The 14,121-nt window shown below is 32.9% G+C and overlaps 1 protein-coding gene across 10 annotated transcripts in view; it reads right to left on the reverse strand.

Annotated features, from left to right (window-relative positions):
- Nucleotides 1-14,121, reverse strand: part of LOC118268363 (uncharacterized) — a 222,818-nt gene that overhangs the window by 20,981 nt on the left and 187,716 nt on the right. For all 10 annotated transcript variants that reach the window (XM_050706211.1, XM_050706212.1, XM_050706213.1 and 7 more), the window contains one exon: nt 3,674-3,767. In XM_050706211.1, the coding sequence (XP_050562168.1) occupies nt 3,674-3,767 (94 nt within the window). The remainder of the gene's footprint in view (nt 1-3,673; nt 3,768-14,121) is intronic.

Consider the following 14,121-nt stretch of genomic DNA (forward strand, 5'->3'; position numbering starts at 1 on the left):
TCAAAGTCGGCACCTACTCTTCATGAGTTTTAAAATAAGTCTAATGTAGATAGAAAAGAGCCTATCACTAGCCACGAGGTTCAAGATTCTGAATCACAGTAACAATTATAAAAACAATGTAAACACTGGACCACGCATTAATTGCTTTCTTAAACCATCTTTTAATAGTTAACGTATACAAAGTGAAAGATTTATTGATAGTCTAAACAGAGCATAGGATGACTCATGCAAACGAATCATGATAAAAGTAGATGCAAAATGGTCGAATAAAATGAGGTTCATTTCGCAAAATCCTTGAAGCTACCCAGTACAGATGTTCTGCCATTCTATTGCCTTGACGATATGATTAGTCTTGAATTGTGAACGCTAGTTGCTTGTATTATAATTCATATTATCTATACGTCAATCACGTCATCGGCTTCGAACTATTGTGTAATGTTCTACAGAAATGTTTTACTATGGGCGTTTTGCATTTCATGGTATTTCAAGCGTGTACTGAGAAAAGTTACGTCACGCGTGATAAAGATGGCTTATTAACGTGATACATTCATTATAACAATATTTTGGGACACTTTTGATAATATACAAAGAATACATATTTAAATTGAGTTTAATTTATGACATCTCCCGTAATTTTCACAAAAATCTTAACCCTGAACGAAATATTTATATTAACCAAAGCGCAAAACGATGTCATCTGCCGGATGCATTTGTTTATTTTTTAAATTCACAAGACTCTATATATAATATAAATAATAAAGTTTGGTCGTATGTCATAGTTAATGACATAAATATAGAATTGCGATTTAATGGTTTGACGTCATTCAATAATGACACTACTGACTGGGAATCTTAAGAATCACAAAACCCTGTCAATTTGCCAAACGTGCTGTGATTCCTATACATTGCATACAAACAAATAAATGCATCTAGGTACATACATATTGCGTGCTTCCTATAAAAATAAACAACACGTGTACAGATATGTCAACTTCTTTTATTTAATATGCAGAATGCAGATATTATACCTGTACCTTGATATTACATCATCTAGGCGACTTAGCAAGTGTTCTAGTAAAGCAAAAAAAAACTGCAATTACGTCTAAAAAAAATCAATCGATTAATTTCAATTCTGTTTATGTGCGTACTTCACCTACTTTTTAACTATTACTTAATCACTATTTCTGTTGCTTTGTTCGCAAATTAGATTCCAATTGCTTTCATCAAAATGTCATCAAGCAATGTTTCAAGGCAAAATAATCTTTGTTTAACTTTTATTTCTTTTAAAACATCTGACATCCGATCGAGTAAAAGTACGATTATAAAAGCAGGATGTTACATCTGGGACACTTCCCATCTGTTGAAAACGGCCGCCATATTGCAAAGTACAGTTAGCAACAGTCATAACTTATTAATGACGATCGTATTTAATTGACGTTTGCTTGAAACTGATGGATATAACGAATGAAATATCTTATAATTAAGACTGTTAAAGTAATAAAGCATGATTTCGAAAAATTATTCGTTTTGCAAAAAACTGGAACATAATCAGATAACTTTAATGACTAAAGATGGCTGTTATGAACTGTACAAACATAAATTATTCGCATCGTTCTTTTAGCCACGCCCACTTTAACTGTCACGATTTTTTTTTCATTATTTATTGGCCTGTACTTTGTTCCTGCGTGTATGTTTTGACAATCCATCCTCTACAGAGTGACAATTCCGTTTTTAAAATTCGAATATATTCTTTTTTTTGCCTTTGTTTAGAGAAAGTATAATGAATTCATTTAAATTAGCAACTCGTATCATAATTTGCGAATAACCTTAATCCATCGACTGGTTTAGTTAAATCGTACCATCATTCATCATTATTCTAACACAAATTCTTTAGTGTTGAGACTACAATAACTTGCAAAGGCATTGACTTGCGATTAAGAGGTCATAGGGTCAGCCTCAACCCCGTTAACCATTGTTATCCTTACAAAAGTATTTAGTTGCTACAATAGAAGCTATTGTATTTTTAGACCTTTATAAATGTTCTTGGATTGGTCGAAGATTAAACTTTTACATTATTTGGTTTTTCCCCGTTTTGTCCCTTTGACATCAATTTCATTTATATTCATTTATATCAGTCTGGCTTTACCCATTCAAATCCAGAATTAGCACTTTGACTAACATTTTCAGTACTTATAAACTAAACGCCGTCTGTATTCGAAATACGTTCAATGATATTCATGGCTATGAATATCACTAGACAAATTAATGACAAAATAATTCAAAATAAAATTTATGAAATCAAACTTGTTGTCGAAGATTATTTAATTGTTTTACCAGTAAATTTAAAACAGGGAAAATCTCAAACGAGATTTGAAGAGATTGAAACACGAAGACTACAAATTTACGTAAGTCATGGACGTATTATTAAGACATCACACGCACGTAGAATCTAAATTCTTTAATAGAAAGCATTATCAGAGGTAATTCACTCTGTCAAATGTTTCTACAAAGATGTGCAATATGGATCAATAAAATCACGAGAATACTGTACTGACGTCAGGTCTGATTAAAGACACTCCCATAAACAACTTGGTACACATATTTCAATACAAACATACATTATTGAAACACTTCATTTACCCACGCATTCGTCTGATATGTTTTTAAATAAGATACGAGACAAAACGCGTTCTAGAAAATTCTCTGAATCTTTTACTAAACGGTAAAATACTGGCCAAGTTCAACAATCCTTTCAAAGAACGGGAATCTATTTTGTTACATTTAAATTTAGAAGTATAGAGGTGGCTATAGCACCTCATTGAAGTCGTATTATTTAATAATAAAACACAATTTGCCAGCCATATTGATTTTACAGTCGATTTGCTTTGATTTACAGCTCGTATCAATCATCAAGCACAGTTACCAATGAAAATAAATAAAATTTTCGTATGTTATTTTCTTAATTTAACGACTGCGAAATTATCGTAAACGTGAGTGCTTTGAGAATACTCCTTTTTACGACTTTCGATATTAGTAGATGTGAAGATTGATGATCTGTTTTTATACTTTGTTTTAGTGTCAGAAATTGCACGTAGATTCATATATAGAGTTGAAAAGTCACATGATGGTAAATGGATATCACCATTTCAAACAGACAGTTCTCATAGTCAGTGTATTTTGGCACTGTGAACATCTGCACAGTACTACTGGCCAGCTGATGTTTATTTAAACTAAAGACAAAGTTTCATACTCCCACTCTCTTTAAGATAAACTGACACCCACACAACTCTCAATGAAACACTGATGTTTCTTAAGCCAACATATGAGTGTACTGATTGAAGTTTTTAACTTCCTCAGAGCAATAAGTTGTAAAGTTTACGCAAGTCTATTGGAGAATATATTACGTACATTTTAATAAATAACTCCTAAATACATAGAATTATAGCCACATTTTCTATCAAACTACGTCACGATCAGAAGGAAAGCACAATTTATACCTACTTGATCTTTCTTTGTTTGTGCATTTGGATTTATATTATGGACTTTAGTATAATGTTTACTATGCAGAACACTGGTATATGTCTTATTTAAAAATAATCTTATAAATCTTGTTGTTATACACATTATTTTCTAAGAAATCGTTAGGTTTTCATAATGGAGACCTTCCACTTACTTTATTGTGAGTGCTAGTAGCACTATAATGAGCCCAACGAGGGCCATCGCGATCACGACGCCACATATCATGTAATTCGCATCATTCGGGGCATCTGAAACAACGAAAATGAAACTTTAAAACATTAAACATAAATGTCGAATTTGATTAGCAACCTAATTGAGTAATGATTACGTGATAACAGTATGCAAAAAGGCCTTTTGACGGGTTATTTCTTAATGAGCTAAGCCCTCTCTCTTATAGCTGTGGCGTCATAAGTTTTAAACAAATAGTTCCAAGTTACATTATTAAAATGTTTAGTAAACATATAATATGTAATAAAAAATATTTATTGGCACGATTGCTGAGTCATTTTTATTATTAGTTGCTGTGCAAAAATAAAAACGGCTAAGGAAATACATCAGTGCCGAAGTTTGTGTATACAAACCATTACCAGCTATTAACGCACATTTTATCACAAGCATGACTGCCTATATTTTAAATTCTTCGAAAGATGCAATATTTTGTTTATCACTATCGAGTTCTATTCAATTAATTGTTATTATTATGTAATTGGCATACTACAATGGCTTGCCTATTTTCCCAAAGAGGTAGGTTACTCTGTAAACTCCTTTGTGATGTTATTATGTATATGACAAAGGCAACGTGCCACTATTATTATTATTAGGTATAACGTAACGTTTTATTATTCCTAAGTCGCGGTTCGTAGTTCGTATCTCATTAGATGTACCAAGAAAATAACCGTTTTGTAAGTTAGTGACAAAATTTTATAGCTGTGTACAGCAACAATTTATTGTTCAAAACCATTTATAAGAGTATTACTAGTATTCTGTGGTATTACCATTAAACATAATACTAAAAACACCACACAAAAAGATTTCATCGCGTCTAAATAACACAATCTACGGTTATGAGAATTTAATAGCAGATACTAGCTCACAGATAACATAGGAACAAAAACCCCACGAAAATTAATCATCATACTGTACTTAATTTTACATTAGACCTGTCAATAACTTTTGGTAAAACAAATGTACCTACAGCGTTAAACACTCAACCTTCATGATACGAGTATTACTACTGCGATCATGCAGAAGTTGGTAACTTAGCAACAAGAAAAAAAAAATTGAATTGCACGCGCTAAAAACGTGAGTCAAAACCGCATTAATGTACTATTGATATTAATTGGGTATTCTTGAAATACGTTACCGGGTTTTTTAATGTAAATTGAATAGTGTTATGTCATTTGAAAATGGAACCAGTTATGACTTTACGAGTTATTCGTAGTATTGGATATTTGGTGATTTAATTTATGACAAATTTTAATGTAGTGAAATGATGAATAAATAATCCGAATAAAGATAATAGAAAGGAAATGAGTCAAATTGATCTAAATCATAAAATATTAATTTAGGTAATAAGTATTAAGGTGAATTCGATGAACCATACTCTAAAATCATACCATTGAAACAAGAGACGTATGCTTCAAAATCAACATTCAATTGTTACTAAAAGACACGGGTTATTATGTAAACGTCCTTTGGTACAAGCTCACTCCACGCTGTCTCAAAAGTATGCGATAAACAGAATACCTTTCTGTAAATATTATGCCATTTCTTTGTCTTATAAATTTATGTTTCAAGCGAGTCAAACAAGCGAGTAATGTACCCTAGTACGGTGGACTCGAGTGTGTATTTTTATACATCGTATTAAGTCAAACGCAGTTAGTTAAGCCGTCGTAACTACACCGTACTGGTTAACGGGTGTGCGTACCACTTCGCCAATTGAACGGTGCCGCATCCTTAACTCTTAACCGTATACAAATCGATATCAAGCGCATCGATACTAGCTATCGAATCGACACGAATCACTATCTAGTTAGATACTTTGAAGAAAAAAATTGTCTTCTAAGAAAAAAATCTGACGAATGAGGCGTAAAATTGAATTAATCGATTACATAGGTACCTACTGCTTATACCAAATTGGTCGGTGTCATTGTTACCTTGGGTTCACAGACAACAATACAATTCCATATTATAATGTTTTGTTATGCAGCTCAGTGTTCAAATCTTAATATCTTCTGACTTACTTGGCTTGTAATTTTAATAATGGCCTAAAGTTACCTGTTCTAAATTATAACTTTTAAGAAAAAGAAATATTAGTAAAAAGAAAATACAACTATTTGTCAATAAAAAACGGGTTAGTTCATGGTACATTTAATTATGTCGTACTATGTTCTGGGTTTTTTGACGTCTACTTGTTGGAGGAAAACGAAGTTACTCTTAATAACTTTGCTATATTCCGCAATACCAGGAAAATAACTAAGCTTAATACTTAGACCAGGAGTTACCAGTTATTCAATCATATGTCTAGAAAAGAGTAGATTTTAGGAATGTAATTTTCCATCACGCTACTCAATTTAGTGATCACTAACCATAACCTCACTAAAAAGGACAGTTTCGTTCAAATATATAGAAAATTACATTCAGTCATTATTATATCCCATTCAAATAGACCAATGCAATCCCTCTTGAACACCACTACCATCATACACCTAGCAATCAGCGTCCCCTTTTCCAAGAATCATTTCATAGTTATATTCCATCACATTTAATGGCATCTTGTGTGCAGGCAATAATTTAAAAAATAACAGCCTGTGTCTAGATTTAAAAACTAATATTCTTTGCTGGAAGTAATGAAGTTTCTGCAGATATAAATGCAGTATAAATATAATTTCCTTCTTTGCTACGTAGATAAACTTCAGGGCTAGGCCAAGCTATTCAGTTACTAATGGCTGTGTATTTTACATTCACATCCATTACTTCGTAAACAAGGTTTGTGATGTGCAACGGTTAAAGAAGTTCTCTATGTCCATTAAAACACCGTTAAAAGTTAAAAGCGAACGCATTGAGCACATGTATTTAATGTCATATTCAAAATAAATAAAGGATATTGAAGAAAAAAAATATTGACCTCATCTTTCAAATGCGGTTTAAATAAGTAATAGTACCGGCTTTTTCCAAGTCTTGGAGACTCCCTAAGTAGATTTTAATGAGTGTTAAGGAATGTGGCCCTAGGAGTTGAGTGGTGGCCATGTTCAACTATTGTACATAGTGTCTATTAGATCCGAATGTCAACAGCTTGCCTTGAGCAGACTTGTATAAATGTCCAAGTTTATTACAATCATAATTATGATATTTCTTTGACTTGATTAGAAACTTTAGACGTAAAAGAAAATAAATTGCAACCACTCAATGTCAAGCAACTAATGATAGCTATAATAATTATCTATATTATTTTAATAGTTAAAATTATAAGCGCAGTTTCTGGATTGCGTACTTAAGTAGGTATAAACACAAATAGATACACCTGAAGAACTTATTTCTACGCGGAATACACAGAAATTCCCATTGCGGTCAATTAAGCCGAAGTTAGATTAATTGTGACGCAATTATCCTTTGAATAAAATATTTTCCTTGTATTATTATAAAATATAACAGTGACACCAACTGCAAGGTTGAATCAGGAGTCAATATTTCTGGTAACGGTATACTCTTGTGAAACTTGAAATACGGTGTCAAGATTGGCTTTTTACTGCAAGACACAGAGTGATTCTGTGTCAAAGCTAAAGAAACGCGTGTCGATTTGTAACTTGTGAAGCCTTGCAGATGGAAAGCGCAATAATGTTTTACGGAATGTTGATTCTGCGAAACGGAAACATGGAGATAATACGTTGTGTAAGTTCTTCGATTGAATTCATCTGTCCGTCGGATCGGTTTGTTACTACATCAGATCGATGGCACAACTAACCATCGGAACCATAACAATAAGAGAACAATTAATTGTTGCATTAATGCAGTTATCTATTTATACACTCGGCTCGTATCATCCCTTCGGGCCTCTTCGCGTCACACTGTTTGAACGTGAGATGTCACAATCGTCTTGCATATACTAGCTTTATGCTGTGGAAATAGACATTTACGCAACATAACGTTGTTTTTCCCCGTTTCGAAGGGTAACTGAGATATGGCAATGGGCCATTTATATCAGAAAAAGATTTTATAATTGAGACTTCCCCTAATATTAAGTTTCCTTTTCTAGAATAACGCAGCCTATTTTAATCATGTTCCAAGCTCTTGATCCAGTCTTTTTGACTTCCATTGTTAAAGACATTCATTGTATTCTTACAAAAAAAAAGTGAATCAAAAGCACATTTTCTACGAAGTCATTAACCCTTATAATGTCTTATAGCTGACGTTAGTAATACGAAGGTTTAATGTTCCACATGTAGACCTAACGATGGAATCAGGTGTAACAAGTGCATCGCACTCGACGGGTTAACGTACTCTCGACTGGCATTTTCCTATAGCGTTTCGGGTGTCAGGGGAAGCATTGTGCCTTTATAACCGATTGTTTTATTTGGTTGTTTACTGTTATATCCTAAGTAATTGCTTTTATTCTGTTAGAGCGATGATTTGTTTTTTTGAGATGATGTTTTATTTTGCAGATGTTTGGTTCGTTCATTCTTAATTTCTTCGTAGACAACAACTAAGTTTTTGTGTACTTAATTCCTGTTATGTACTACATTATTCTAACTAACTATCCTATGTCCTAATTACTTGATCAGGTATAATGAACTATTTATAGGAACACTGTGACGTCAGCTTCGATTTTATAAGGATTCCGTTTTGTAAGCCTTTGGAATGTCGAAACCCTAAAACTGACGTAATGTACCTGGCTCATTGACGCAATCAGTTCCTGGATGATAAATAGATTACCACAGGTAAGACTTCTCTACGTAGTACTGACTACTCAATCTTACATTCATAAAAGATTTCGTAATGGTCATTAATTACGTATATTTCCTTGTGTGTTGTAATTAACAGTAATAAATGAGTATTGCAATCAAAGGTCTGTCTATGATCTGATAAAAAATAGAACGGGTAATCAAGTTAAGATTTCATCACCAGAGACCTCCAGACTCCTTAGACCCCTCGAGGAGCGAGGGTCCTTAGAATCACCGTTTTATAGAATTTGTAAGAAAATTCCGAAAGGTCTTCTCAATAATTTTGGATCTGTTGCGTGTTCTATTTTATCTTTCAATTAAGTACGTGTACTTAATAGAAAAAATGAAAGTATGTACTAAACAACTTCAATTAATCCCTAAATACGTTTCTGTCCTCGAACGCCTCAGTAACCTCCAAACATGCAAACCCATCATTTTCACCGTGACACGTGTAACCTTGTTCCTTATACAGTATGATCGATATTATGCCAAGAACGCTTATGCAGCGTAACTGCAGTTTTGCACTTATTACTCTTTTTACTGCACTCGGTTCGGTTCTTATATTACAAATAACAACCTGTTGTTAGGGTCAAAATTATTCATCAGCGGTTTCTTCAATTGCATGGTAACAGGAACATGCGTTCCGTTTGAGGTCGGACCGTTATTCAGAAAGCTTTTTAAACTTTATGGAGTTATTAGGAGTACTCTTAAATCTTCGATACTGACTTTCTTCTTGGAATAATAATAAAAATATTTTCCTTTGAATGATTACTTGATTTAAAGTCGGTAAACAAAACCAAAGATAGTGGTTGCTCTTGTAGCAGTAAGTCATTACGTTGTTATAAAGGAAACGAAATCCAAATTGACTTACATACATGGTCTTAAAGTTATCTTTACCCACTTTAAGATGACCTGCAAATATCGTACTTGAAGCCACCAAAAGGTCGACAGGCGATGCCAGTTAAACAATAAATGAATAAAATGTGCGGATGTCCTTTAAAAGTCAATAAAAGACCTTGTCAAAGTAAAGGGAAGAGATAATCTTTGAGAACTTTGATAGGTGTTGTATGTACTTCCATGCGGGTGCATGGACACATTCAGTTCTGGTTATTTCAATTGTGGTATTTAAGAAGTGAAAGATCATTTTGTTCTTTTTGGCCGTCTCAGCTATTCAACTTTCATATGAATCAAGTAATTGTATTCTTTTCATATACTTTGTAAGATTGCATGTGATCATTTGCAAATATTTGTCGATACACTCTGATGATTCTAGTTTGTGTTAGTATAAACAGTTATTTCAAGGTAGACTGCCGAACATAGTATTACGATTATTACAAGTACGCTGTGCGAACACAAAATAAAAGTATGTATTGAGAAACAATCCAGAGTAATGTTACAAAACAATGGCAATTGTTAGAAGAATCAACTATTTAAAACACGTGACTTTGTGTGCCACAAAATTTATTATACATACAATGATTTGAAGATCTCGACGGCCGAATGTGCCCGAAAGAAACTTAGCATACACGTGATTTTTTATGGCACGTTTGTTAAACATAAACGAAAATCACCGTAAAACCACGTACAACTTCAATGTTGTATAGAAATCTTTTCTAAATATTGCGTCAATGCTGACGGACTCTGTAATATATGACCTATCGTGAAGAGATAGAACATATTGCGATCACTCATAACCGAGTATGTGACATTTTTATGATAGACCATCAGTGTCATGTTGATACAACACAAACATATTAATCTGTGACGTGTTTCGAAACATTGGCTTCGGTAAATCGGCAATATTTTTACACCGTCTATCATAGCAGTCTCATTAGAGACAATGAAATATTATTGCAATCCAAATAAATAAGTATTCGACACGTAGCGTAGCTACAACGTATTTAACCTGTTTGAATGCTAATTATGGTTTTATTTTACGAAATAATCAGACAATCACCATTAAACTACTCATGCAAAACATTGAGATTAGTTTTGTGAAACAAGCAACTCGAAAACGAATATTAAACCATCGTGAGTACTTGTCAAGATTTCTAAAAAAAAAACGTAAAGAATACTTATATTGCATGTAATGGCTAACTTTTACAAAACAGTGAAATCTGTAGCTCTTAGAAAGGAGAGAACATACTAGACTAATCTTCATTCATGCGAAACTAACCAGAGATCGCAACCACGACTATCGAATGTGATCTTATATGCCAGACAGAGAAAATGACTGAAAGTTTTATCAACACGACATTATGAGAAAATTCTGATCAGTTCTCATTGTGTGAAAAAAGAATGCTTTCTTAGTAGTTCTGACTAAAACTGAATTAGTTTTTAAGCAGATCATTCAGTTTGATGCTGAAACAGATGTTATAAATATGACGTATGTGATTGCAAAATGAAGCTGACATTTGGCAGCAAACAAAATAGACAACAAGAAACATGAGAAAGTTAGATGTCCATCAACCAGAGATATTCATAATAGACGTCACATCAATGACACGTTTGTCAGAGCAAATCAATAACAGTACTAAGTTGTGATAATTCTGTCCGGTTCGGTAACTATAGTTGAGCAATACATTCGAGACCAACTTTCACTGGTAAAGACCAAAGTTATTATGGTCGTGTTCTGCGGAAGTGCGATCCAGTTATAGAGAAAGCCAACCCAAGGAACCAGTGTATTGCGTTTTGTTTATCGGTTTATAATATCTCGAAATTGTCCCCAATCTCAGGGAAACTGCTGTCGACTTTACAAGTCATATAAATCAATATTTATCTTTTGAAAATTATTCTTGACTGTACCATAACTACTATAATTTTACAACAGATCTTACATCAAAAATATTTATAAAGTTATTTAATTTTTTAATACTTTTCAGGTAAAGGACCATCTGTAGGTTATTTTTTGTTACCAGAATCCATATTTCAATATGGCTTTACGGTGATTTCAACGCCATAGCCAACGAAGCGTATAGTGTGGACGTATAAAAACATTGTGGGAACGTCGAGGATGCAATATCCATTTCGAGATTCCAGTTCTTCTATTTAGGTTTACGTCTAAAGGAGGAACACAATAAAAACAAGTGAAGCAGGATCCGCGGCGGGGAATGTGGACCCTTTTTGCTTTAAATAGAATCGCTTCTTACTGACGCCTCTTTGTCATCGGCCATTGGTTTCTGAGTTAGTAATAGATGTATTTTGGTAAAGATTAAACTTTGACTCGAATTCAAATTACAACAAAACTTATCATACAAGTACTTTAAGTTTTGTACACAATTTAATATTAAAAAGACATTGTTCATAACTGGATATAACCAACAGTTATAATAATGATACATAGTATCACTCCGGCGCAGTCTTACACAAATAAATCAAAACTCCAGACGGCAACTGAGACGATAGTTGAATCACCCAGGAGTCAGACTTGACTAAGTCTTTCTATTTATATGTTTATGTATCAAACGATTATTGAGTGTGATAGTCATCTCTTGGTTTAAACCAAAGATTTTAAGAAGTTGGTTAAAATTAAAAATTAATTTAATTATATTTATTTCTATGATTTCTATCTAAAATTATAAAGAATAATAAGTAATCATTAGAATAATTATTATTAATAATATGGACGCGAATTAAATGAACAATCGTTCGGTAAATTAATGGTTAATAATATTACATTTTATATAATTGGATGATTTTAATTAGTACCTGGCTAACATATGTCATTTGTTATAATATTGTGCTAATATACGTAAATATATTAATAGGTACCTATATGTGTATTTTCCTTTCCCTATTTACTTTACTACGTGACTCCACTCACTTTCATAATTCCAAAACCAACGTCACGCGCCCTGCACATGCAATAAATTATAATGACACTTATTTACAAGTAAAATAAGGTAAGTTTTTTAATACTCTTTGCTTTCCAGGAACAACGAGTCATCTGGAACAATATTGAGTCTGGATATCCACTGCATCTGTTCCAGATTTGACTGGATTCTGTCTAATGTTTTTACTACCAGTGTCTCACATATGCAGTGGACAACTCACACTTATTTATAGTAGTAAGGGAACTTCAAAAAGGTCTCCTACTTATCTATATTATCAGATCAGTTTATTTTAAAAATGTACTTTAAGCCTTCTAATACAAAGTCGAATTTTATCTAAAGGTCATAGTTAATACCCGTTCTGCATTTACTTTGATACCGCATTGCACTGACGAGGTTTGCGTACCTTTGCACCATAATGCAGAGATACTTAATATTGTATGAAAACCCTGCATTACTGGAAAATCCTTGCACCTGATAGATACAAGCTCCATTGTTTTAACGGATTTAAATACATATATGAAAAACATTGTGTTTAATATTGTTTATGAGGAAAATAACAAAACTGCGCATCATAATATACGTATAGGCATTGTTGTCTCCTGGTCCATTGGGTATGGAAAAACGCAATTGTTCCTACAAAGTATTTTTAGTATTAGGTACAGTAGGAGACTGGTAACTACCAAAAGGCAAAAATAGACAACTTATTTCTGCTCAACAGCATCAATACCATCATTTATTATGAGTCATCTATTGAAATAAAATATGAACCATGAGAGGAATATTACACAAAAGCCTATTTACTCATAAACCTATTAGTACCTAATAGTACATAAGTGTATGACTATACAAGATTTCCATTAGTAAGTATTGCATGCTACCGTTAGTCACGTGAAATGACTAAATAGACGCACGCGACTGACGTCTGAGTCCTTAAACAGACGGCTAGGAGTAGCCAGAAGCTTATCTCCAGTATACTTATGTTTTCCTGGTACATTTTATGTGGTTCTAACTCCTAATGGCTTCATAATAATAGAAAAACCGCTTACCTACTCTATTATGTGACTTCCTTTAACTATTATGTGAGTCAGTTAAGTAATATATAGAATTATCTAGTAACATGCAGTATTGTTTATATGTAAATAGGTATTAATTTAGAACTTTACTATATTCTTCAACTTGGTTATAATATTCTATACTTCTATCTGGTATGGTAAATGTATGTTGACCATTTAATTAATTGAGCAGTTACTGATAAATGGTGTTAAATATTTAGCTCGAAAATTGCATAACTGAAGGTAAACATCGATGACTAATAGTTACAAAGTATACAGAACAGATGGTATAATATATGATTCTGATTCACCAATGTGATTGCCAGTACTGTTTACTAACGATTCCTATTGAATTATTACTTCGTATCATTGCATAATATTATTATAATCTAGGAACTCAGGTGAATAATTGTGACGCTTAAGATTTTTCTAAGAGATTAGTTTAATTTCATCTAAGCTAATTAGGTATGTGTTACGTAACCTCACTATAAACATTTCAACAAAAAATGAATTAAGTACTAGCTATAATTTTACGCTTAATTAGTCGCAGTATGACATAACGACACGTGCATATTAAAGTAGTAGACGTAAAACTGTTTTTGATTACCACGAAAAAGTATTGACATTTCACCTTTCATGTTTTTATTGTTCCAAAAATAGGACATAAATGAGCTTGCGCAACGTCAGACATAAAAGAACTAATGTCGGTTTTGCGTGACTACATCAATTGAAGATAGGTCATTTTTCATATCACAAGTGTGTGATGTGTCTACCGAA

Source organism: Spodoptera frugiperda, chromosome 29, assembly GCF_023101765.2.
Source record: "Spodoptera frugiperda isolate SF20-4 chromosome 29, AGI-APGP_CSIRO_Sfru_2.0, whole genome shotgun sequence".
Lineage (NCBI taxonomy): Eukaryota > Metazoa > Arthropoda > Insecta > Lepidoptera > Noctuidae > Spodoptera > Spodoptera frugiperda.